This window comes from Neodiprion lecontei, chromosome 3 (assembly GCF_021901455.1).
Source record: "Neodiprion lecontei isolate iyNeoLeco1 chromosome 3, iyNeoLeco1.1, whole genome shotgun sequence".
NCBI lineage: Eukaryota > Metazoa > Arthropoda > Insecta > Hymenoptera > Diprionidae > Neodiprion > Neodiprion lecontei.
Window position 1 is genome coordinate 19615797 of NC_060262.1, and position 27732 is coordinate 19643528.

A 27732-nucleotide genomic window follows, 5' to 3' on the forward strand; every position below is an offset into this window, starting at 1 on the left:
ATATGGGATTTCGTCGCTTATTTATTTATAATTAATTGATATAATTCTGATTTTGTTGCTATGATCCTTCCGTTAATGAACGAGGGTAGTTTTAGAGTTTGGAACAAGTAAGCACCGTTACAGAGAGTAAGAAAAAACTATTAATGTCCAATTTTGTTTCTCAATTATTGCTAATTATTTAGCTACGGAAGTGCGTAAATGCATTTCAGTTTTAATCGGAGTAAAGTATAAAAGTATTATGAATTTGAATTATTGTAGGTTCGAACCATCGAAGTTTCTTTTTAATTTAATATTCAGCGGGTAACAGTGTTGCCAACATGATTTCAGAAAAAACAAATGTCTACTTATACTTAAGATAATGTCTTGTTCCAATCGAAGTTCGAGATAGCATGTTAGGACTGTGATGACTTGGTAGTATAATATCCATACCATGAATCAAACTCACTATTCTGGAAGCAATATTTTATAGGTCGAGCAGGACAAGCGTCGTGAAACCGAAATTACAGCGATGAAGAGGTCGTGGGAAGAATCGGAGCCAGGGCGTTTGCAGCGAGGACGTTCTCTGAGGGAATCATTCCTGGAAGAGAACTGCGTGGACTTAACGTTATCACCTGGATCAGAAATGGTGGACTTTGGTTCATCCGAGGACGAAGAAGGGCCTTTAGTGAGTCTGGGAGCTGGAGAGATCCGCACCCTGAAACCGCCACCAAATCCTTCGAGGATTCTTCCGCCCTGGAACATTACGGCGTACGTGTCGAAGGACGAGGAAGAGGAGGATCGATGGGTGAAAACTGAGGGCGACGAGGAGGTGCTGAGGAATCAGCGCACCATTTACTCTCTCGATTTCGATCAGGCGAAAGCCTGTCGCGTCGAAGAAGACGCTGAAATGATTCGAGAGCAGCGACGCCGCTATTCCGAACTATTTAACTCTTACGCGAGGAAAGTCGAGGAGTATAAGAGACTTGGCGATGCTGTGACCGAGATGAGAAAGTTTTATATATCCGAGATGAAACCCGCGTCTCCAAATCGTGACGGTAAGAACGCCGAGGATACGAGTATGAAGAAGAAGAAGAAGAAGAAGATGAAGTGACCGCCGCTGCTTGGCCACTTAATCGCTTCCTTACAGTCTCTTGTGTGACAATGTTACCACAAGTTTTCAATTCACGAGTGATCGATTAATTGATTTCAATACAATGATTGTTGAAATACCAAACAAGGCTGCATTGATGTATTCCAATCTAATACAACGATACAATTGTGTATGAAAATTATTGAGGACTTTTTAAATCATTACCACCCCAAAAATAAAACCTGTAGATCCAACTTTTTCTTGGGCACATATTCGTCACGGCGACAAGGTGACGGGGCGAATAGTGGCGGTTAAATCGAAATGTGTGGACTCATCTCTGCGTGTGACGAATTTGGAATTCGCTAAAAATAGACGTGTATTATACATCTCTTGGAGTATACCTGAGCAGTTTTTTTCCAACTAACATCGTCGGAGCATCGGAATTGACACGAGTGTAGGCGGCGCGAAATACAAGTAGCGAAAGATCAATGTCCAAGGGCCAAAGACTTCCGACTGACTACTGGCACGAGGAGAGCGTACTCAAATACGTTCTCCGCAGGCAGGCACGAGGAGCGTTGACGTTAAAATGGGATATACCTACGTGACGGTTTATACAGCAATAGTTCACCCAACCGCAGGGTTTTATCGGAAACCGAATGCAAGCGATAGGTGCGTAATTATCAAAATTATTGAAACAAGGGGCAATAAATATGCGAGTCGTGGCCGAGAGGGTGGAACAAAAGAAGCCTCTTATCGTACGACTGCGAACGACGGTGAAAACAACCGCAGTTGGCGACTGGTATGTTAAGCATTGCATCGACGCAGCTGAACGAGATAAGTAAACGACCGAAGACAGTACCTTTGGTACACGACTTAGCCCAGAGAAATTTTTAATTGTGATTGCTGTATAGTTTTTGACTGCTTACATTTTTCACTATAATCGTAAAATATATTTCTGGGCAAAAAATGAAAATGAGTTTTGTAACCGTAATCGGAAGCTCTGCATGATCTGTGTTACCATACTTCTTCATTATGCTCGTACACTGAGAGTAATTTTTAGTTCCGGTTACCGCTCAGTCCTTAACTATTTTCATTTTTTTTACCACAATCGAAAAATATAGTTCTGGGTAGAAAATGAAAATTAGTTTTCTAGCTGTTACCGGAAAGTCTAGTATCCGTTACTATTCTTTCTCATTACGATCATCGTTACTATATTTTCTTGTAACTGTTGCGAAAATTTAAAGCTTGTGCAGCAATAAATTAATGTTAAGGCCTTGTTTAACTAAATAAGTAGAGTCAACCGAACAAACTGATTTTGCGTTGCAATTACCAAAAAAGGATCGAAAATAGCGCAAAATGGTTACGCGTACCTCGTTTTTCGTAATTCCAACAATATTCAAACAGTTCTTTTAACGATACATGTTGTACTGAATTCTTCCAGTTACTACAATAAATGAAATTTTTCTCGTGTGTACGGCATTATTTTGCAAGAATTCAGGGAATTTGATATAAGAGCAAAAATAAATTGATGTTAAAGTCTTATTATAAACTAAAAAACTGTAATTAAGTAAACAGATTTAATGTTGAAACGTCTAGAAAATGTTGTGAATGACAAATATAATTGGACTATATAGTTGATTGTATGAAATTTTCTTGTAATTCGAACGATATTTGAACCGTTTTTGTGACGATACTCAGATCACTAGAATTTTCTGTAGTGAAACACAACATAAATGAAATTGTTCTTGGTGTACGACTGTGAAACGATCTCGTTGGCTTGCGATACGTGTATGCTATCGGCGATGTGCGGGGCGGATTTAATGTAGGTTGAATACACACGGGTTCGTTTAAATTTATTATTCCGCGCCCAGGCTCCGCTATCCGCCAAGTACAATACAGCCATACCCACACTTGCCTCTTTTTCCAGCCGAGGGCCCCGCGCGTACCGCCAAACAGCAAAGTATAAATTATTATCGGCGGCGTGTTATGACAATTACGTAATCTCAAAGATATCGTCACACGGAGCCGCCGCGACTGCCATGCCGCAAAGCTGCCCGCGGATTCGTCAAACTCTGCAAGCGATACACTTCGGTTGACCTTTTCAAACAACAAATATCGATAAATACAGCCTTTTTCATGCGTTCAGAAATGAATTGAACTGTAGGTAATTTTTAGATATTTTTGTAAAACGTCCCTGACACAATTATTTTCATTTGTGATTTTTTTTTTTTTTTTGTACTTCAACGTTTGACGTGGTTTCCAGTTTATGATCTATACTCGTATATTCGAAGCTTTTAGTCCTCCGGTAGAATCATCTGTTTCCGAGTTGTATTACTCGTATCACCGCTAAAATTGCATATTTAACCCGTTCACTTTTTGTTACAGTATATTGTACAATCTTGATTTTCGTTTTTTACAATTTTCTCGAAATAAACTGCACACTAAATAATTGTCGAGTATATAAAAGAGGGGTAAAATTTTGTGACAAATCGATTGCAGCCATTTATTTTTCAAAATTATTCTCACATTGAGAGAAAAACGCAAGTTTGAAAAAGAAATTCAATCTCTGAAAGATGTCCAAAAATTGTTTCTTTACTCAAATAAAGGCATTTTGAGTGAATATTTTCATTTTAAAGTCAACTGGTTAATGTGATACCACATTTAATTTACTAGTACAACCGTGATCAATCTATAAAGTATACATCTAGCTACATCGAGCAATTCACGCCGTTGACTCCAACATATTGTCGTTAAATTTGGAAAGAAGTAGATAACCCTTAAATGTTCATATTCTTGAAGTGAACGAACGTTGGGTATTACGAATAATTTGGACAAGATCGATCACACAATTTTTGATATCTTTTTTCTAGAATATAGTGGGATCAGCCAGACATTATTTCTCCAATTGAACGTTCAATTAATACTCAATCTTATAACTTAAATTGTAAATAATGTCGAGTTGATTGACGTACTGATTTTTCACTTCAATTCTCTATTGGCGTCGTTTAGTTATTCAATTTGCGCAATATTTGTTTACCTGCTGAAGCAAACAGTCAGACTTGTCTGAAAAGTTGAAGATTGTTTTATTTCAACGACCTTTCTTTTTTACAGCCATAAAACGTCGTCCTATAAATCTCCGCGGTAATATGTAACTCTTGAAGACAAATTTGTCAACAATTAATTTATTTTTATACCGAATCGACTGCGTTAACCGTACAGAAACACAGGTAAGTGACGTTGGACAGATTATTGCTCAGAACGAATAGCGTTACCAACATTTACAACCGTATAAAAATACTTACACGTTTCCATCAGTTTACTAACTTTTATGCAAATGATCGCAGACACTTTTCGAATGCTCGCCGCGATGAAACGGTTTTTCCGTCTGTATTATAAACATGAAAAGTATACGAGACCGAGAAAGCGAGAAAGGGAGGAGATAAGCTGGGATAGGGCCCATACATTATACATGCATACCTGTACATACAATTATAACGTCTTGCCCTTTCGAGGCAAGGTCGAACGCCTCTGGCTCCACATGCATCGGGGCACGAGTACGGCACAAACGCTTGTTTGGAAGCTTTGTCCTTCGACGGAGTCACCGAGAGCTCGCCAACGTGGGGAATTACGAATCGAGACGGCAGGTGGTCGAACGTGCCGAGTTCAGGGTATATCATAAGGATGGAACACAGTTCTGGTTATCACGAATAATGGTAATCGAGGTCATAATACGAATAATATTACTCGTGTATGTAATCGATTGTACAGGTCGTGAAGCTAGAGTAGAAGGAAGTGAGGAGGCTTCACTTTTTCTTAAGCTTATACATTTATGCACCGAGAGTATACGTATTATTTCTTCACATTTATGCGCCGTCATGTGTTATTAAACTAATTACCAGTTTAGAATACAACACCATTTTCATTTACTCTTGGAATTTTGTCAAGTGATTTGAGTGACAGTGAAGTTTAGTGGTCTCAAATTATATACTGTAATTCTAGCTAAGAACTCTAAATTACTGGAATTGCAACCATAAAAACGTTACTTGAAGCAGGCAACTGAAATACTATTTTTTTTTTTTCTGTCGGTTGATTTCAGATTAATATAGCTCGCACAAATAATCAGATTTTATTCATACCGCTTTCGTTACTCAAAGTGACATCTGTTAATGGCTCACATACCCCGGAAATTTTACTAATTTTTATTCTCTATACTTTTATGAATTTTTCAAAAGAAAAATAAAAAAAAAAAAAATCACATCGAGTTAGTAAGGCTACCTGGCTAGTTAGCCGCGTCCCTCTCGAAAGCTGCGTTTCGTATTTTTCGTTTGCGAAAAAATTACGCGGACAATCGGTGGATATTTCGTGTGATGAAACTTTTTCTTATCGCATTATTCAGTTTGCCGCAATTTTTTTGCGTATCGCTGAGTGTTTTGTGTGCCGAAAATGTGGTGGTGACGTAAAATTTGTTAAGAAAAGTAAACGTGGACTTGAGTTTGAACTTAATATGTTTTGCACGAAGTGTAATGAAGATATTAAAAAGCATAAATTCATCTCCACTGATCAACTCATCGGCGTACGAAATAAATTGTTGTTGCCAAAAACGAACTGTCAGAAGCTGCAAAACAAAATGATTTAGAATTATCGAGTGATGGAATAATTGTGTCCAGCGATGGCTCATGAATGACAAGAAGATTTTCATCTCTTTTTGGTGTAGGCACACTCATTGGACATTTTACTGGAAAAGTGGTTGACTTTGTTACAAGAAGTGCTTACTGCGATGAACGTGTGATTCACGAAAAAGATAAGGGCACTGCAGAGTATGAATAATGGTTTGATGAATATCAAGCATCGTGTTTTGCAAATCGTAGCGGGAGCGTAGGAAAAATGGAGCCCCCTGTCGTAGTGAAAATGTTTCAAATGTCGGAAGAGTTATAGAATGGTGGAAAATATCAGTATTACATGGGAGATGGGAATTGAAAAATATTTTCTGCGATCTCGAAAGCTCAGCTCTACAGGGACGTAGGAGTAAAAAAGAAGGAATGTATTGGACTCGTTCAAAACCGTGTGGGTCCCGACACCGAAAATTAATTAGTGAAAGTAAAAAATTGAATTCACTAAAAAGTGAGTCTGCAACATCGGATCAACGTCGATGATCAATTCTCAGTGGCCAAGGAAAATTAAAGGCGAAATTAACAGATGAACTAACTATTTACTATGGATTCGCAATAAGAAGAAATATAAATTCTTTGGAGGTTATGAAGAAAGCCATATGGGCGACCTTTCTCAATGCTGCTATTCTGGATTTTGCTCGTAAGTGTGCGAAAAAGAAGACGCTAACGGTTTCAAATACGCCAGGATACAATCAATTCAATCCACTGAAGAAGCTAGAATGGGCAAGAGATTGCAGAACACCATAAAAAAGTGTACAGTACGAAGCTGTAATGGGAGACTAGCAGTAAGTTCACATTGTATCGACCAGAAACTTTAAACGCGTTTTTTTCGAATCTATGTTTTTAGACAAGTCAATTTTTAGTACGTCTTATCTTTTTTTTTTTTAATCTTGAAAATAATTTTTTCTACAGTCTGACGAGAAGTTTTTTTAAAATTTTTTAGCAGGGCAATCTTTTATAAATTATTAAACACACTAATATTTTTGTTTTAATCGAAAATGGTACATCTTGCCAAATGGAATAGCGTCATTCGAGTTCGATTAATTTGTTCACGCACTACAGACTGTATTTTTCTGAATCGCTCTTACGCCATTATAAAAATCCAGTTAATCATTGTTTTCCATAACGCGTTGTTAGGTTGACGTCACACTGTATGGGTGTTATAATTCAACATCATGTTCCAGGAACGGACCCAAATCATTTTCCATTGTCTTTCAGGAGATAAACAAATATAGCTACGGTGCTGTATTCACATTTTGTAGTAAATATAATGTTGCAAAACTACCCAATCACATTAAATACTCATTGTCAGCCTTAACATAAATAACGGGTATGTATAACTTATCAATTTATATACACATGTATAAACCTTGATTGCAATATATTACTCATTTCGATCTAATATTGAGGCACGTATCGACTATACGCGTATGCTCAATATGTTAATCATATATTTACCATATATAGTCAATATTATTATGCGTAGTCGTCTACTGGTTGATATACGCTCATTAATTACGTTGACTATATTGCTAGTACATCAATACATGATGTATATATCGACAACATATTGACTATTTTTCATGGTGTATTGCAGAAAATTCATTCTATTGCGAAAATTTTGGAAACACTTGTCTCTAATAAAATAATATAAATATTGCAAGTATGATACCTTATAGATTTTGCACTTGTGAAGTCAGCTGAGCGGAGCAACTTGACTGTAATCACTTTTTTCCAACACATGTTTGGAAAGGTCGATGTTCGATGCCTGTGGGGCGTGCGTCAAGTGCCCTATTTCTAAGCAGTGCGGTAAAATGATTGGTGCACGCACTTAGCTGAAACGCTCAATTTTACACACTAGGGCTTTTTCGGCGCACTTTCCGATAACTCAATTATATGCATAAAAAAATTTATTTTGGAAACCTAATGTTTTTCAACAAAAGCATATAATTTGGCGCCGATCAGGCATTAGTTCATCGCTGAACAAGTTCAGTCGTGAATCGAGTTCTTGCCTGCATCCTTGTGCTTGGCTCGGATCAGAGGCGTTGTTAATTAAGTGCTTAGCAGTTGTTCGCTAGATTTAGTCTGCTACCACTTAATTGATATTAGAAGTAGACGCCGTCGGTGGCCTTAAATGTGTGAGAATCTATGGGTCCGTACGTAAGGTACAAGCTGTAAGATACCTGTTTGCAATTCAAACAGTGGAAACTTTGCTTATTTACGAATATGATACATCGAAAAATGCATGGCTTCACATGACTCATACGTTTAAGATCGGCCATCAGTGAGCAGAACTGCTGAAATATTTATTCGACTCCATTTCTGCATAAACAGACGTCCATAAGCATGGGTGAATGTAGGTGCGGCTGACAATGATGACGACGATGACGATGACGATGATGAGAATGGTCAAGAGAGATCGAGACCTGACCCAATTTTGAGACGGGCCCAACCCTGTTCAGCGACGGAAGTAGCCGCGCGCCAACGTCTGCAACAACCTCGCCTCTAAATAGGCGAGGACTAAATCCGGACTTGATAATTGCACGAAGATAGTACAACGATGCTGGTATATTACAATTGCCATGAGCGGCTGGGCGAAACCCAATTTTTCTAATTCTCATCTATTTCGTTTGACGCCGTTAGATCCAACATTAAGGAATACGTACTAAGGTACGATACGATAATAGTCCAATGACGACAGTGGTGTGCCTGAACAACTCGCGTCGTATCAGCGAGATGAATAAAACGAAGAGAACTGATTGAAATTTGGAAAAAACAAGAACAGATTCAGTTAGGAAGAATTCGTTAAGCCTACGCTAATGGCGAAGCGTATAAAATAGACGCAATCTCTTATCAGGCTCGTTATGTTGATTTTTCACACGAGACCAATCCGTCGCGGGACGTAGATTATAACTTGTGGTAAAAAAAAAAAAAAAGAGAGAGAGAAGAGAAGAAAAGAAAAAGAAAAACGTATGGAGGAAATATAATGAAATGGAAAAAAACCAGGGGAAAAACAAAGAAACAAAAAACACCATACGTGAGTGCCTAGTTTATAAAGTGGCTTCTTGCCGCAGGCTCACCGCGACGCAGATTACAGGTATAACATGCACTCGTATCGGTAGCTGTTCGATGCCCTGCAGCGTTAGCGGAGCGGGTGGTGAACACAATTTGTGTTGGTGGTAATCACCGTGTAGATGTGTCCAAGACTCTAGCTGGCGGTGGCTTGTGTCTAGCTACCAAGTTTGCGCACGATCCGGTGATAGAAGTGGCAAGATTTCGCGGAGACATTACTGCAGTGCTGATACATGCTCCGCATGATATCGTCGCAAAACGACTTCGGTATGTCCGCTGCACGCCCCCCTGGACTTGTGCTTTGAATGCTCGTACTTGTTGGTACCGGAGCTTTAGTGTCTTTGTTTCGATCTGGTTCCGGCACAGCAGGCCATTTTTGAACTCTAGGTCATCTTTAATGGCGGATAAGTCGTTTGAATTTGAATTTGATTATGAGGTAAGTCGAGTCGTGTTGCTACCATCGCGATATAATGGAACTGGCAAGAAATCAACGTTTCAGACGCGCTTCAGCTCGTTGGTTTGACGTACGCGACGTGGCTCGAGGTCATTCGATTGTTTAAACGGCGTGTATATTGTTCCGTAATTTATTCCAACGAGCTTGAAAGCTTGCTGGAAGCTTTTCCACTGATCCATAAAGGACGCAACCTGCTTTAAGTATTGTACATAGATGAGATGTAATTTTTGAAACGGATTCTTATAGTTTAACTGTAGTTTCGTGGCGTTGATCAAGTTTGACGATCGAAATCACTCTTTGCTCATGTCGTGCACAGTGGCCAAAAAGCATCATACTGTAATGATTTGCTCAAATATTAAGACGACTATATAAGAGTATCGTGTATATTCTAAGTTTTTCTTTCGATACTCCGTAATTGCATCAGGGACGGGTCTTGGATGTTCTAATGAACATAATCTAAGTCACAGGTGCAAAAAGGGCGTATCTGGTGTACGGTGCACTTGTTTCTCCAAAAATCATGACCCGTGACGATAAGGCTTGTTATTGAACCTCTGGAACGTCAACTACTTCTGAGGAAGTGAACGCGGTGGCGGCTTAGCTCTGAACTTACCGACAATAACCATAGCCGGAAATAAACACGATGGTAATAGTTGATGTTTCAGTTCTCTCACTCTGGAGCCTCGAGGCGAATGCCGTGGCGTCGTGTATTATATATTAGCAAGATTATTCGAACGTCCTGCTCACTGCGCGTATCAACGGGTAAAATAATTTCCAGTAAAACGTTGAAGCCAAATTAAAGCCTGTAACATCTTTGGCACGATTTTGACTGTTGTAACTTCCTGCAAGACAATTGAGAATGGAGTTTTTATGCCATAAATAGTCGAAAATTGTTTATGTTATAGTTTTGGTTGGAAGATGTTAGCAGTCTGTTCAATTTTTCCCGATGGCGTGACGAAAGACTTCGCGTATCATCAGAGGCAAGAAAAGTGTTCTGATTATAGATACTAATCTTATTTCTTTTGTTGTTTATTTTCAGTCTTACCGTTTGCGTTAACTTTTAAAGTCCGTAATAGAATTATGCACAAAGTTCTGGTTTACATATTTTAGTGAATATATTGCACAAGAAAAAGGACCGTCATATTTCTGCGCCCTGAGACTAACGGAGTTGATAAAACGGTACTGTGTAGACAATGCTAAGTTATCTAACGTGAACTACTCGAGAATCCACTTAGCATAATAAATTTGTAAAATATAGGTTTCACTTTGTTGCATACATAATTACACACCTAGATAGAGAAGATTCGCTGACGCAAGTGGTGATTATTTAACTATGTGCCAAATACGGCGATATGAATGTTATTTTAGTTGGAAAAAAATATCACTTGATTTTATAAAGAATAAATATTGTCCCGTGGGACGATTCGGCGCACTATTTCATCAATTGAAAAACGCTTAAGGCTGTAGCAATGGTAGTTTCTGACTAAATCCACTTGGCAGATTAAACAAATTATTCCACGTGTGCCAATCTCATTTGTCTAGCAAGAATAGACGATTCAACAGAGAAGCTGAGAATAAATCGGGTAGTGATCGCACAGTAAAAAATTCACGTGTTCACTTACCTCACACCATTTCTCTGGTAGTGATTTAGGACTCGCTCATGCTTGGCACCTTCGTTTATCCATTTATTTATTGATTAATTCATTTAGCACAAGTTTTGCCTCGTCGCTTTTTTCTTCGTCCTTGTCATTATTGTTTTTTTTTTTTTTTCACCTAATACTTTTTCTTTTGGCGCGGGAATCCAGGCGATCGGCGATGCGTGTAACTCGAGTCGGACGCTCCTCTCGTCCTCCTCGTCTTCTTCATCCACGGACCGATGAGATCGTTGATCGCCACTTTGTTTCTTTCTATTTCCTTTATACTCTTTATGGAATAGCAAAGTTTACGTTGCAGCCCGCCCGGTATCCGGTAACGCCCGATTGGGTTTCAGGCTCTCGAATAGCCACGGGGTGGGACCACATATATTAGGATTTTACTTCGCGTTCTAAATTCTGGTGAGAAAAAATTCCGAGGGTTAACAAGGTAATCCCATTCATCCGATTCAAACACACAATTACCTAATCTGGATAAAGTGCTTCCTCAACTTGGGCGTATGAAATATTATGAAAACGTTAAGTTAGTCGAAAAATTATCGTTGACACATGCTTGTAAGCAGAGTTTAAAGCGATTGATTGATCACAATAATGCCGTAATAACTTATCGCGCATTTCGCTCGATTTGCTAAAAATTTTTTGCTCTCACCACCTTGTAATTGCTCCCAGTTTTTGGATTATTCCGAAATTACGATGAATTACGACCTCGCAGTAAAAAAACTGTTCTACAAATTGCTTGGATAAGGAAAGTTCGTGGCTTTAACTATTCACCAATCGAGGTGATTACAGTGTAATCGATATACTCGCAAACTGTTCAACAAACTGCAAAAGACGACAATTTCTAATGGGTAGGTGCTGAAGCCAGTTGAGCGGTATATTATCTAGTTTGCATAGAAATTGTCGTCGCATCGATAACCAAAAGGCCAACTAGATACCCGTATACGCCGTACAACTACAGGTATATTCGCAAACACGGTGTATTATACTCGTACATTTACGCAATATCCGTAATTGCTGAGAAATCGTTTGTATAATGGCAAATTCCTCACTATATTCCACAACATTGGCGCAGGTAGCAAACTTCGCACGTCATGTTGCAGGATCATGTCCATTCGCGACTCGAAAATCGGTCAAATTATACAATAAAACTGAAAATCAAACCCATAGAACAGTGCTCTTTAAGTATGGATGATGGAAAAAATTTCCCAGTGACTTTATTTCAATTTCTTTCTCGACCCACACAGCCGTTTATTGCAATGTTAATATGATAAATTATTGCTGAAAGAAGTCTGAAATTGCTAGCATTTTGTTTGTCACGTTGTAAACTGCATAGGTAGTGGAATTTTATCACTGAGTATACAATTGTCCCAAATTGATTAATTCATTCAGTTAATCGTTAGTATCATTATCTAGACAGAGGTAAGATCGTGCGTCGAAAAATTCATTTAAATCAACTACAAGTTGATTTTTCATGCAAATATTTTTACAAAAGCTAAATTATCCTCGTATCGTCAAGATAATAAAAAGCATAACGATGAAAGTAAGTGATTCTTAATATGCAGAGAAAAATGAGTTATTGATTAACAAAAATGCCACTTGGTGTGTGTTGAAAAAAAATATATCGTTGCGGCAAATAATTATTATGTTGAGTCAATGAAATTTTTGGTGAGATTAACCAGAACTTCTAGTTTTTTGAATCAACGAAAGGTTTTCTAAGGTTAAATAATATTTAGGAAACGCGGGTTTATCTAGACGAATATGAAATATGAACTAGACTCAAATTATCCGAATGAGTTAGAGGATGAAGTTATCTAAGATAATTGTCTTGGATAAAGTTGTTTAGATAACGTTTTTGCGATCCCGCTGCAAAGTTTAAAAAATCGACAGGAACGTGCCACGAACCGAAGCGCGCGCGGCGTTCGAGGCTTGTCCAAAATTCGCCACGGGTTTATAATACGGCGAATCTAATCGGGCAGCAAAAGCACCAAGTCTCTTTAGCTTATAGCCAGAGCCACGCACGTCGCGCATACTCCTCACAATGAATTTGCGGACAATGAAAGTCGGGTACATAGGCCAATAAAGCAGGTACCTACACGTCGATACATCGGAGCGCAGCCGATTCACAGACGCAAAAAGGGCGATAAAAGTGAAGGGAAAAAAATTGTTTAACATCCTCGTAAAAATGAATCGTACTTGCGCAATGAATGCAACGTGTGCTTAATTGTGCGCTATGCAAAGTGCTGATGAGACTGATCGAAGCGAATTTGCCAGCCCAACCAGCGTCTTGGCTTTTTAAAGCTGTTTTGTTTTTTATTATTATTTGCAATTTGTACTCTTTTCTCGGGTCGTAAATCGCTCATTCTCCCGTTTGTTAATTACTCTTACGCAGAAACCTGAATCCCTCTCCCCTTACTCTTTCTCTCTTCCTAGCGAGAGGGGCGAGTGCGGCAGGTTTATGACCGTAAACTTTCAATTTTTACATTTTTTTTTTTTATAATGTTCCTTTTTCACTTGAACTCAATGGAAATTGAGAATATTAACTGTATGGGTGGTTCTGCAGCTAAAATCCGAAACGAATATTACCGCGTAGGCATCGATTTATTGCTAATTTGAGAATATAATGTTTGTATGTTAAAATCAATATTCTCTTTGCATTCGTTAACGTTTTTTACGCGAAACATAAGATTTTGAGACTGAATGCAAAATCAGTTCAGTCGAAATAAAAAGCAACAAGTAATTATCCCAAGGAATATCTTCATAACTTTAAATCAATCGTGTTCAATTCTAAACTGATATTTTATTGGGAATTTTCATTATTGTCATTTTCAAGTTTTTCGAATATATTATACGTCGAGACGAGTTGTATAGAGTTAAAAGAATTTTAATTAACCGATTTTCCGGTTGATCAATTAATTGGCCACTTAAATTAACCGTTTTTTTAATAACTTACGCTTTCAATTCATTATTTTTTCGATTAATCGATTAATTAAATTAAATTAAAACGATTAATCGGAGTCTACGATTACGAATTACTCTCACGATCCTGGTTTAATCCATCACAGTAAATTTTTAGATTCACAAAGAAATCGATTGACCATACTGCCCTGATGTGTTTGAGGTTTTAGAAAAATTTCCCATAGTTTGATATATATTTTTTTCTAAAACAATAACCAGTAAAAATAGTACACAAACTCACTTACGAGCTATTATCAGCGGGCTTTCATCTCAGTTTCCTTCTCTCATGGCCCGATAGTCTCGTTGTGAAGATATTTGAATAAGATAGAGCTGCGAGAAAGACAATGTGGGTATATAGGTATCTGGACACTTACCCCTGATGCCAGCTGACAAATGTCACAACTTTCTAACTTCGTCACGATCCCTGGTATCGATTCTTACCGAGAAACGCACTGCATCGATCTCGATCGGTTTGGGTCACTTTCCGGTTAACTTGTGTGTGTAGGTATGAATAAATCGTGGATGTATATCCATCGCCGCTGGATATGAGCGTAGAGCGTAGACGCGTGTAGTAATTATCATACGAATGATTTTCACGCGAGGAATAAGATTCTACCCGCGGCACGTGCAGGAATTACAAATATCGTGGCAACCTTGCGGCGCGAGATGCTCTCCATCTCGAAATATCGAGTCGCCGGTAATAAGAACAATGGTCCCGACACGATCCAAATCCGATCGCTGACGATATCGACTGGGAATGGCACGATGCATGCTGGAGAGGAAGCTAGTTTGAAAAGAAAGAATCTGGGCGAATAGCTTCGGTGTGTTACAAGATAGACAGACGGATAGATAGATAGATGACGTTTATCGTGTCCGTAGCAATGTTGACAAATTCATAACCAGACAAGAAAATAATGCACGATAATAAAAATAAGCAAATTACAACAAAATGGAAACAGAGAAAAGTAAGTTCATGGATAAAAGTATCGCTCGAAGAGTACGCAAAGTGACTAAAATGATAATAAATAAAAGCGAATTACAGTGGATGTAAATACAAGAGAGAGAAAGAGAGAGAAAATAAAAATGAATTTTCAGTTACCAATGCCGTCCGACCAGATGCAGGATGCGGTCAATTCTGGAACCAGTTGGAAAATTGGTTTCCTAGTATGACATTCCATAATTTCCTGACTCCTAGAAATTGGCTCCACGCCCAGCGCCCCGAGGGCAGGAAGTTACGAAGAGCTGCAGTCTACTCTTTTCTCCAGTTTCTCTTTGGCCGCAAGACCGCAAGTCTACAAAATTGAACTCTTCATCAACGAGTTGCAAACTGCCCTAGAAAGTGACAGCAAATGGATGAATAAAAAATGTAACAAAATACGACAGAAAAGCGATATGTTTGTAATGATAAAATGAATTTTCGTCAAATTGAAAATAAGCTTTCAACACGTGCGACCGTGTATGGAAATTCCAATCAGCGATCGGTGCCCCTTCTTTCCTTCCCGTTTATGCACATGGGTATGTGCGCGTTTCCACTTAGGCATAAGATTGAATGCGGGTGTATCAGAGTGCGTAGATTTATTCACGCACACTCGCGTAGTTAAATCGAGTCACGAGTGATGCCGTCACCTTTCGGTTATTACACTCGTCTTACGCAATATTGTGCGGAACCTTCGTCTTCCACGTCGCGGGCACTTATCGTTATATCATTATTCCGTAGTACCTACAGGGTGTGGTGTAAGGTAAGGTTAGTGAAGCCGCCTATCGACGCCGAGGAATGCTCAAACCGTATTACACGTTACATGCACACTTTGCGAGTAAATTTCTAGAACCTCGCTTCGCCCATTAAACGTACACTTGGGGACAATGAATCTGAGACGGCTAATTTTTTACACTAGACGGTTATGTTGGCAACACAAAGAAACATACAGCGCCATAGTCGGCCGAGCGCGAAACAAACTCAATCTCAATAAACATGACATAACCAATGACCGTCGAATCTAACCTAAGAATACCGCGAGGATAATGACTTGTTGGATTGACACGTCAATTCCTAGGTTAGATACGACGGTCATGGGTTATGTTACGCTTATTGAGATTGAGTTTGTTTCGCGCTCGGCCAAATGTGGCGCTGTAGGTTTCTCTGTGTTGCCAACATAACTATCTAGTGTAAAAAATTAGCCGTCTCAGATTCATTGTCCCCGAGTGTACGTTTACTAGGCGAAACGAGGTTCTGGAAATTTACTCGCAAACGCGGGTACAACAATTATCGGGAATATACACGTTGACGATGTGCTATAATCGATAAATTGCGAGACTTATCTGCACGCAGCACGCATGCCAAATGTTTGCCTTTCAATTAGACATTTTTAGGGATTTTTTGTCTGATTCCTAGGTATTCCTGATCGGCCTTCAATCTTGCACGAATATTCGACAAGTCGGAGGGTCTCGGTCACATCGCACGTACTGTTGACACGAGTCTGTGTCGATGTTTAAATTTTTCCATTCAACTACCGCGTTCTTTAAAGTTTACTTTACATTTCGTATGCAAGCCTATTCTCTGATCAGATATCTGTTAAACTGTATGCTTAGTAAAAATTTGCAAACTTGAGGACAATCAAAGTGTCAACAGTTTTTTATACCGCAAGCAGAATCAAAGTTAGTCACGGGGGCAATAAAAATCTCTAGAAGTAAACGAACGTAATAAAAATTCAGTCGCGCATTGTAGAAAAATTTCATTGATCTTCTACTCATTTGTTATCTATGGAAAATAATAAATAATACTACTTAGAAATTAGCATAAAATTTTGAAGGGTCGAAGAGTGTATCGATTCAAAGAAAGATATCTGTGTAGCAGGAAAACCTTTCAATAAGTTCCTGTACCACTAAAATTTCATACCGTTATTACAGATCGAAAGATTCCGATGTTACCGTTTAACCCTCGGTTTAACCTAAATCACTCTATCTAGTCGTAGAATGAGCTAAAAGTATCAAATATATTTCCTATTCTTATAGCCTGGAATGGTAAGTGAGACCAGCAAGACTTGAAGCGACAACGCATGATTCCACACAGTTTTTCATCTACGGTTACTGGCTCGAACGAAATCGATTAAACCAGCGTTGTGACCAATGGTCTGTAAAATATCTCATACGCTATCTTCGGTTTCGATTGAACCTTCGGCGACGGGTATGCGACGAAACCAGAGTGAAAATGATAAAAATCTCAACCTGCGGCAGCCTGTGTATCGCAATGGCGCGTAAGGCGGTTGCCGAATCGAGGATACTATCTGCGTTATTTGCTGCGGGCGGGGTCCTCGGCCTCCGCCCTCACAAGGGCAAGAAACGAAACCGCCTATGATGCCGAAGCGATGAGAGTTCGTAGGTAAATATCTCGGCGGACGATAGCCGGCGCTAGGGTTCGAGCGATTGGTTGAACTTCGACACCGCGACTGGGAGAATAGACGAAGAAGAAGAAGAAGAAGCCGAAGTCGAAGTCGAGGAGAAGAGCGTATCGGACCTCGAGCATACGCACAAGCGTGAGCGCCGAGAGAGAGAGAGATACAGGGCGTGGGAGGTTGGCGTGTACATCGTACACGCACACTCGCTCATCTCTAGGGCATTAGATACGCGTATAACACGCGTTCATTCGTATTATAGAGAGATCCGACCAAGAGTCCGTGGTAAAGAGGAGTGGTGGTCGTCGTCATCTTGGATAGTGTGAGAGCGAGCCATACGCCGAGATGAGACGCGAGTGCTTCGCTGCACGCGCCAGTGCCGTGTAGAGTCCCGTCCACGCAGCTTCTCGCTGGGAAGAGAGATTCATCCCGTTTTCCGCCTCCAGCTAGTCTCGCTCTAGATCGGGAGCTTACAGAGTTCCCGCGAGCTTTTATCCTCCCTCTCGTCGCGGGGTGCCGACCCCGAACCGGCCATGGTTTAGTTCGAAAAGTGTGAGACTCGTAATACGTAGGCACAAAAGTGGGTGTCATCCGGTTCTTAACGTCCACCCCTGCATCCACAACCCCCCATGCGGTTGTCCAGGAGATAAATACCCGTGGACCAAACGCGTGACCAACCGACCAACGTAACCCTGGTGCGTTTCATCGAGCACGTGGTAACGGACTTGAACGCGAGTGTGGCACGTGAGGAAGAATTGAATCCGTGAACTGGAGAAGATCGGCGGGACATCGACACTGACAGTTCACATCCCGAGACCAAGTGCATCGAAATTATCCCCGAGTTTCTGGGCCGGCTGGTTGCATTCGGTATAACGAAGAATTCTTTGAACCATTCGATCCATCACGCGCTGTGTAGGTGTTGCAGCGACGATTTCTTGTGTACCGATCTTCGTACGGTTCGAGTAAAAGCTCTTCGACGATCACACCGAACGCACCCCAAAACGGTCTGGACGTTGCGAGTACTGAGTAAATTAGCTGTAATCGTAAATATAAACTCGTTGGATACTTTTACGCAACGAGGTTTGCTTGTAACAGTTTTCCCCCTTCGCAATCCGTCGCGGGTTTCGCTCTAATCAAAGTCAACAAGATAAACAGCTGGTATGCTCGACTCGGGCTCTTATTTAAACGATTCACGAATCCCAACGAATTCGTTCCGCGAACAGAGCGAATCCCGGTCACCGCGCTGCTATCGCGAAATTTTAGAAACTCTTATCGCTGACCCTGCGATTCGCATGAAACTTCGACTCGGTGGCGTCGAAGAGTAAGAGGTTGACCGTTACGTTGGATCTCAATCGTTCAAGTGGTTCGAATCGATTGCGTAAAATTTGACTTTTAATTGCGATCGATCCGAGTTTCGATGGTTCGGAACTTCGACCCAGAGCCGAACGCCGCTCTTGAACGATCGAGTCGTTAATCGAGCCGAACCATTCAGAGAAATTAAACGATTACGAATAGTAGGAGTGATGTAGAGCCGTGTACTCTGCATACATACCGCGGAAGTGTTATCGTGTTCCTCGCGTTTACCGCCCTTCCCGTGCATGGATTCATCTTCTCTCTCCCTGATAACGGTCTCATATTTATGCCACGAGATAGCGAGTCGCCCGGCGAGCAGCAACCTTCGTTACGGGAACGTGTCAGCTTTCGGAATTCGGACCGCTCGGAAGAGGATCGAACCATGGAGAGTGTTCTCTTTGGTAGTTAATTACCCCGCGGCCGGTGAACGATTTTTATTCAAGTTGGGGCAAATGGGGGACACTCACCGTTGCCACTGTTTACGAGCGAACGATATTCACCACACCTACTACGCGTATTATGTAAAGAAAACTGGTCGCCCGTTACGCAATATCACGCATGCATCGCTGTCTCCTTTTACCAAAGAAAATTCCAATTATAATTACAACCAATCGCCGGGAGAGTTGTGAATTCATTAAACTTGCATCCGCCTGCGATATGCCAACGCGTACAGTCTCCGTTCAATTTTATCGAATAGCGGAGAAATTGATGATAATCCAGTTGGGTTCGAATCAACATTCAGTCTTGTACGTAGAAAACTGCTTTTCCATCTCAGTCCTGAGCCTGGTGGACATTTTTGACAAATCTCTCTAAAGTGTTTGGTTTTATTCTGAGAAGATCCTATTGGTGGATTTTGCACAAATTTTTTAGATATGAACTGATCGAGGAAGAATTTAGTGTGAAATCGAGTTGAAAAATCCTTATCTCTGTTTCTTGGTTCATTGCGGTTACTCTGAGAATCCGTATCCACAGAGTTGAAAAAAAGTTTGTATCGAATTCCCTACATAACATCAGAATTTTTCCCAAAAAGGAAAAAAAATTCCAAAAAAATATCCACCAAGTGTGACGAAGATATAAAAACTGTACAGAAAATAAAATCATATGTTACTTGCATTTTCATTATATAATAAAGTTTTGACTTCTTCAAGAGACGATAATTTTACAACAATAGTCACAAGCTACAGAAACTTTACAGCGTCAAGTTGTCTTGAAGAAAAATGCTCACATATTAGATCCACGTCTGAAACGAGCTGATAAAAATCCCGAACCTTGATCCGCACAACCGCGATATTTTTGCGATTCTCCAGAACGGTGTTTTCTCTGGTATAAAAAAGATACGTCGTGACCGGATTTGTATGTCTGATAAAATAACAAACTATCTAAGCCGTACAGCGATGGCCTTAAGCGATGGACCGTGGACCTGCGCCGTGTTATTCCAACTCGAAGCGAGCGGTTAAGCTTATTCTTGAAACGGGCCGTGCCGAGCTGCGATAAGAGGAATCTCAATAGAATGTGACAGCTGATCCCGATATTGACGCGCGTTTCTGACGAGCTGGGCGATCATCGACTATCGTTGGATTCTCACAAGACCATCGAGTGCATGTGATTTGCATAATTCGAACCGCCGGCGGAATTGTGACGCGACGAATTCAGACGTGGAATAGTTTCATGGGAACCACATCGATCGTCGATACAATTTAATGCATTTATATTCACATGAGCTTTGGGGGGTACAGATGAGTAAACGGTTAAAAAAGCGGGCACATTTTGGGAATTCATATCTCAACAACCAGTTATTCAATTCGAGTAGAATTAGTTTTGACCAAAAGTATGTAGATCAAGCTTCGTCGACATACTTATAATTTATTAGAGTCAATTGATAGGAACCATTTTTATTGACAATAACGCCAACCATTTTGCTAGATAGTTCGTCTCTGCCGCGATCCCAGTCAAGTAAAAGAAAGTGGTAAATTTTTTAAGCAGCTGCCAGTTTGTGGAAAGAGAGGGTGAAAAATTTTAATTATGCCGAAAAAGATAGACGATCCAATAAAACTGTCCCAAATGGATCCAGCCGTTTTTGAGATATCGCGGGTACCGCAAAACATGTCACCCGGCGAAATTGTTGACGCTATTGTAAATAAGAATGCTTCCTAATAACTGATTATAATAAAAGGAAATATGTAAACGAAGCTTAATCTACATATTTTTGAACAAAGCAAACCCCAATCGAATTGAATAATTGATTCTCAATTCGTTTATAACGTCCCGAAATTCGCCCACTTTGTCATTCGTCTACCCTTACATGTGTACCCTTACGCGTACTCCCTTAACCGTCAGTCGCGCTACACTAGAGTTGAAATTTTCGATCGCCAAGAAGTCCTTCAGCTCAATAACTTTTCAAGAATCACCATATCTCGTATGACTTGCAGCGAGTATCCAAAGCTCGGACCTACCTTGATACCCGATCAAACGGTCCTCCCGAAATCCCTCATGACCGTCGACCTGCACTGCTCGCTGCACCTGGTGTAGGGTAACCGGGAGTGCGCTCTTCCGCGCTGGGTGGATCACGTCGAGTTTAACCCTTCGCCAAGCACCGCCTCTCCTGGGACCATGTCGCCGCTCCTCCTGCCGCTGCTCGTCCTCGTCCTGATCGGACCCTCGTCGCAGGATCCGTACCACAGACAACGCCAGCCACCTGGCCCTGTACATAACTTTGACAACGCTTTGCAGTCCGTTCCGCTTCGCGGGTAAGTTACTGTGAGGAGATTGGAGATCAGGACAAAGCGAATTATCTTGAAGGTTCAACCCGATGTAACTGTTTTTGCATTAAGGTTCCATTCTCGAAGTTGCACTGAGTTAAAAATTTTATTTGTTGTATTAGCTAGAAAAATTCAGTAAGACAGGTATCGTTAAAAAAAATGTTTTTTGCGCTATTATCGATCCTTTTTTGGTAATTGCAACGCAAAATCAGTTTGTAAGGTTTACTCTTCTTTTTTAGTTAAATAGGGCTTTAACGTCAATTTATTATTGCACAAGCATTAAATTTTCGGAACAGTTACAAGAAAATATAGTAACAGTGATTGTAATGAGAAAGAATAGTAACTGATACTAGACTTTCTGGTAACAGCTAGAAAACTAATTTTCATTTTGTACCTAGAAATATATTTTTCGCTTGTGGTAAAAAATGAAAATAGTTAAGAACTGAGCGCTAACCGGAACTAAAAATTTCTCTTGTCAGTTGTACATGTACACTTGGTCCTGAATATTTTTATGCTATTTACAGTCATCTGAATTCCATTGAATACATATCGAGTCATTTTATATCATGTAGGTAATCACTTGAAATTACGTACGGACACCCAAAGTCACTTTGAGGTACTTTTAGTGCGTTGAAATCATTTTAAATCGGCTAAAGTTCGTGCAAACCTATTTACCTACTGTCCTCCCAAGTTACACGTAATCTGTTGAATACATATGGATTCGATGAGTCACGTCAGAATCATTTTAAATGTTTCAATTCGTGTCTAAAAGTATTGGGAATCACGATTCTAAATCTTGTAATAACCTAGTCACGCGAAGTTATCCATAACGAGAGAAGAACTGGATGTACTTTGAAGTTTTCTCAAATAATATCTTGCGATCTCAAAATAAAGTGTACTGTCCATTGTAATTTACGGTGTAAGTAACAGGCACTTTTTGTTCCATGTATCGTAACAAGAATGAGAATAAGCAAAAATCAGAACAGTCCCATAGGTAACCTTTGAAAAATTCACTTCGCTCTGATCTCGTTTGCATTATTACATTACGTGTATAAGTAGCACAAAATTAATTGTGTAATAAAACCGAGAGTGGGACACGGGGTGGAGTGCCAGAATAGATCGCGTCTTGTACGCGGCGAAAAATTCACGGCGCATAATCACATAATTGATAAGAACCGCCCACGACTCACACCCCAAATCGGGTGAACACTTGATCAGGTTAGCTACGGTGCGGAGCGGGCGCGGTGGGATGGATCGGAACAAGACGAGACGAGAGAGACGAGACCGGTCGTTTATGTTAGCTGCGGTTAGATGACAATGAGCCACCCGCTGCACCAACGAGGTAGCATATTCGTGGGTAAAGTTCCCCATGTAAGGGGTCTCTGATCCAACATTCCATGTCCGCAGTGTGCAAGAAAGTTTGGATATTAAGCATCGGACCGAGGAAATTGCCAGCAGATACTTTGTTCCATTTTTATAGTGGAGAGTGTACGGAGAATGACGAGTGGATTCGTAAACTGTTCCTAGTCGATAGCTGGTCCTATGGTTTCCACATTTTCCAGCTCGAAATCAACTTGCGTAAACCAAAAAGTTAAATATGGATGTTCCGAATTTTTTAAATATATTCATGGACGACTATAACAAACAGATTTAATACTCAGTTTAGGTTAGTTGGTTGGATAGGAACCTCGTAAAGGATCACATACACCTAGCTGAAGTAAAAAGACGAGATTTTTTTTGGTGCAAAAATATCTCATGATTAAATCAATACGCACATTCACAACTATGTTCACAATTAACTATATTCACGATAAATTCTGTAACGTTTGTGCAAAAGTAATTAATATTGACAGTGTGGCTGCAAACGACATAATGGGATTACTTAAAGTGAGGATAAAGTTGTTCGAAATCACGCGAAGGTCATACGAAGTCACGTAAGCACTTGAAACCAGTGGAATAATGAATAATTAGTGTTAGTCGACATTAAAGGTTTGTCGAAGCAGTCACGGCGTGTTTTTCCTAATCATCCGACGTTTCGACCTGTGTTAAAAAAGACCCCTAAATCCATAAATGTTCGGTCTGATGATGTAGTATTCATTACATCGTTAATGGGGCTCAACGGTGCTTGAACTTTGATCTTAAAGATTGACGGATAAACTTGAGTCCATTTTGTAACCGTAAACAAAAATCTAAGACTGATAGAAAGAATCGAAAAAACCGTTCGATATTCGACCCACTTCTCGAGATGTTTCCAGTGTTTTCCCAAATCACTAAATCATTCCTCCTCGCGTCGTTTATGCGTAGGTACTGTATCCGGTCTTCAAATAGGCGTTTGAGTAAGTAATAAGCGTCGTTGGCCGTCACCCACTCAGCGTACAACTGTCTTATGTCCGCGGGTATCTTGTACGAGTTTACATTAAAACGAGTCAAACACGCCCTCGCCTCGCATATCAGAGGCAGCATTATGCAAAAGTATTTGTACGCACACGCATGATACGTTTGTAATTGTGGTCGATCGAGCAAACTGCTTTACGACCCACAGAACCGAACCACGGCGGCACGGCTATTCACGCGTATTACACAATAATTGATGAATTTAGATTTATGACATCATTACCCAGTTGTAAATATTCGCGCGGTATTCTGATCGACGTAAATCATGATCGCCGTATATATAAACACCACATTTTGCTGCAGTCGGTCTTTCAGCCAAGTATTCTATGGCGACGATCCCCCGAGCTTGACGAACGACTTTTCTCATCCGCCGCAAGTAACTGTTGGAAGGTCGTCACAGGCGCCAAGACACAATGCATAATCGTCAATATTATCAGAGTTAACAAATAAATTGACGTTGTGCAATCCAACCGAGTAACTGTCTGCAGCTCTCCTGATGCAGGTAATTATACCGGGTATACGCCTAGGCAGTTTGCAATTTCCGCAGTTCGCAGCTTGCGGACCGCGGGCGGATTCGTCAAAGACCTTGTCGATTGCGCAAATTACGTTGATATCCTTCAATTCGATGCACGTCTGCATCGTGCACGCTAGACGAGACATTATAATGAATTGCTTTGATCGTGCGTAGGAATGAAAGCACTGCTTCGGCATTTCGGACTATTTTGTCGTCCCATGAAGTCTGTCGCAAACAAATAGGCATAGAGCCTTGACATTTGACTGAGGCGCGATAAAAAAGCTTGCAGGCTTCGCTGGAAAAACTTGCGATATCGTGTGAACCAGCTCACTTAGTTAGTTAGTTGACGTCCTCGAGTCGCAAAAACATGATTTCGAAATGTTTTTTATTGAATCATAAAGAGCCGCTCTACCTAATAATCATGTCAGTTAATCGTGACAAACCTCAGTTTTACGAGCCGTTACAATTTGCGAAAGCTTTTAACTAACAAGGAGAATATCGGACCTCCGGATCATAGATGCCGCTGTATCTACTAGGAATGTTTCTTTGGCCCGAAATGTAGAGCCTCACTTGTGTAGTTACATCTTTTGGGCCTTCCTTCACTCGTTTTACAGTGCGTGAAGTTTTTAAAAATTTACATGGTTCTGAAATAATAATGTATCCTCTTGAACTTGAATCTATGAGAACCTCTCGTCTAAAATTCAAAACGGGGCAATCAAAATTAATATTTCAGGTAAAAACAAAAGTAAACACAGGTTTCGTTTATTAGGGCATTTTCCACTCATGAAACTTCTGACGTAATCAATTTTAATCGGAGTCAAGAACGGCCCAGTGAAAGAAACTTTACAACAGAAGCTCCATATTTTGAAGCAAAATAACATCCATAAAAGTTTCCACAGAATCCGTGATCCGAAGGCCTGATGCTTTGCTTCTATGATGTGAACCATAATGTGAAGATTATGACTGTCCATGAATGATATCTTCTTATACGCGAATACACAGAACTGACAGCTAGTGGACTCACTAAATTTTGGTCAACGTTCTGGCGTTGTGATCAATTTTTTTCGTCAAATATTTACACGGGTCAAGATGACGGAGATAAGTTGAAGAACTGCTTGTCATATGACTAACGAATCTAAAAATAGTGAAGTATCACGAAATTCCAATTCGGCATTTGGTGTTATATGTTTCATGAATGCCACTGTCAAGATTTGTGATTGGATGCTGGATTTCACGTCAGAAATTCGTACAATAAATTTCGTAATGATGAAATTGGATCAAATTTCAAAACTGACCGTGTATTATTGCTCGTATTCCAACATCATCAACGTCCCTCCAGGTTAATTGAAACAACAGAAAAGCTGATGTATACGTGAAATGGCAATGTATTCAGCATGTCGATGTCGGCTTCTTCCAAAGTCTGTCGAAATGATTATACGCAGCTACAGATATAATGTACTTTGGCGGCGTGTGAGGTCTGGCCGATGATTTAGCCGGTGTCGGAACCAAGGGCAACGGTGCAAGCTTCAAAAGCCGAAGTTCTTTTACCGGCATGATAGTGTGTCGAGTGTACGCTGGCACACGCAGTCCGAGTACAATGTCTGCGTTCCATTAAACGCGTACAGGAATGCGTTCTTATGAGAGGTGTACCTGCAGGCGAGTTGCGGATGCCCGTTAAATTCAACCCTGACGGTGGTGGTGGTAGCATTTTCACGGGTCTTTTACGACCACGCGAAGCTAAATGAGGCGACGTGCCATTCGCGTAAATATACGAAGCAGCTTACCGAGAGAAGCCGCTCGGGGGTTTTTCATCCTCATGTAAGCTGTTCACCTATACAAGCGACTCCCCACTTGCCAGATGTCGCTTTTCAGCCCTTCGTCAAATGCCTTCATTTCACAGTCTGCTGTCTCCAAATCTTCATCCTCTGTTCGCGAACGCGTAACTCAGGTTCTCAACGACTACCCGCACACATCAAACCCTCCCCCAATCAGCTCGGTTAATCGTAGACTGACAGATTTTGATTTCAATTCAACCGTTCTGTTGCAAAAACTCTCACCTCAAATCCACGTGCACTAGTGAGCTGAACGCTATTGACATGAAGTGAACACCACGGCAGATGAGCATTTCAACTCATTTTATGCCAACGCGAAGTCTTGTCATATCGTTTACAAATATCGGTTGAAGTCGCTTCGAACCCTACGAAGCCACTTGCGATTGTATCGCATGATGAGGGGACATTCCATGCCTGCAAAGTTAGTCGAAATCATTTGCGGTCTTGTTACTTAAAATTTCGTGAACTTGGTTGAATTTTTACGAAATAAAGCTGAAATTCTGGATGTTTTGTTACCCGAGACGTGTTTTGAAGTCCTATGAACAGAGTCGATGGGATAAGACTGCATTGGATGTCTCACAAACTCTTACAACTAAGTCGCCTGAAAATAATTTCGATTTTTGTAGTTACGTGAAATTGCTTGAAGTACTTCGAGGCTTATGTGGATTAGTCTTAAGACTAATCGAATACTGGGGAGTTTAGTGAAGATATTTAAAATGTAATAATTTCTATTTGAAGGTTACGTGCAGAGTGTATCTGACAAATTGTCGTGCCGAGTCCAGTGGAATCAAGCAAATTTCTTTGAATTGTAAAATTGTTACTCGGAATTACAGTCACGAAATTAAGTTTACCATCATGCATCGCGGGGTCAACCCTCACTGCTGTAAATACATCAATATAACGAATCCTTGAGCGAGACGTAACAGAGGGCAGAATAAGAGGGTTACATAAACGACCTAGTTTCTGCATAATTGGGATGTGAATAAATTCTTTAGCTTCAATTGAGTGCGAGCGACATACTGATATTAGCAATGAGCATAAATCTAGGAAACTCTCTGCAGGCCGTTATTATCGTCGTCCTAACCACGCTCTCAGACAGAATTGCCTGGATACACGATTAAAACTAACACGTGGCTATGATCATCGTGCAATTGACCGTTGCATCAAATTCACTTTCGATTTCACTTCAACCATTTATTGGTCTTCGGAACAAATCGTCAGTTGGGAAACACTCTGACGCCGAGTTTATAGCTTCTTAAGTGTCCTTACCCATTCAAGTGATGTTCCGGCTGCATTCGAAGGGTTCGACGTTCGTAACGCTGACGCGTTTCCTGTTCTTTTTTATGGAAATTTTTTTGTTACACGTATCTACCACGTTCGTGAACAGTTCAATTACGCAAGAAAAGAGAAATTAAGCAATGATAGTTTGAAGTAAAAACACATTGCCGAAAGAAATGAAATCGTGATACATCCTTTTCCAAACGATGCAGTATCTTGAATTACTTCTGCCACTCATTCTTTACTTGATTATGCTATAACGAAAGCACGATTAAACTGTTCCTTGGTAAGGTTTTCGATCGAATAGTAGAAAAAACTGAAACATGGAAGCGCGAAGCGTA

At 40.4% G+C, this 27732-nt stretch overlaps 1 protein-coding gene and 1 long non-coding RNA gene across 3 annotated transcripts in view; one reads left to right on the top strand and one right to left on the bottom strand.

Annotated features, from left to right (window-relative positions):
* Positions 1 to 9082: 9082 nt before the first annotated feature.
* On the bottom strand, positions 9083 to 10995 carry LOC124293644. The gene is made up of 3 exons (XR_006903518.1): positions 10885 to 10995; positions 9876 to 10104; positions 9083 to 9287 (listed from the first exon to the last, which is right to left on the bottom strand). It is a non-coding gene; the product is annotated as an uncharacterized LOC124293644 (long non-coding RNA).
* Positions 10996 to 17626: 6631 nt separating this feature from the next.
* The window catches only part of LOC107227577 (fibrillin-2), a 42051-nt gene continuing 31945 nt past the window's right edge, over positions 17627 to 27732 (top strand). Inside the window, exons 1-2 of one of the 2 annotated variants that reach the window (XM_015668771.2) lie at positions 17627 to 18128; positions 21044 to 21361. In XM_015668771.2, the coding sequence (XP_015524257.2) occupies positions 21225 to 21361 (137 nt within the window). In that variant the 5' untranslated portion in view covers positions 17627 to 18128; positions 21044 to 21224. Of the gene's footprint in view, positions 18129 to 18154; positions 18174 to 21043; positions 21362 to 27732 lie in introns of those variants that run through there. The other variant, XM_046735275.1, reaches the window with a different exon arrangement.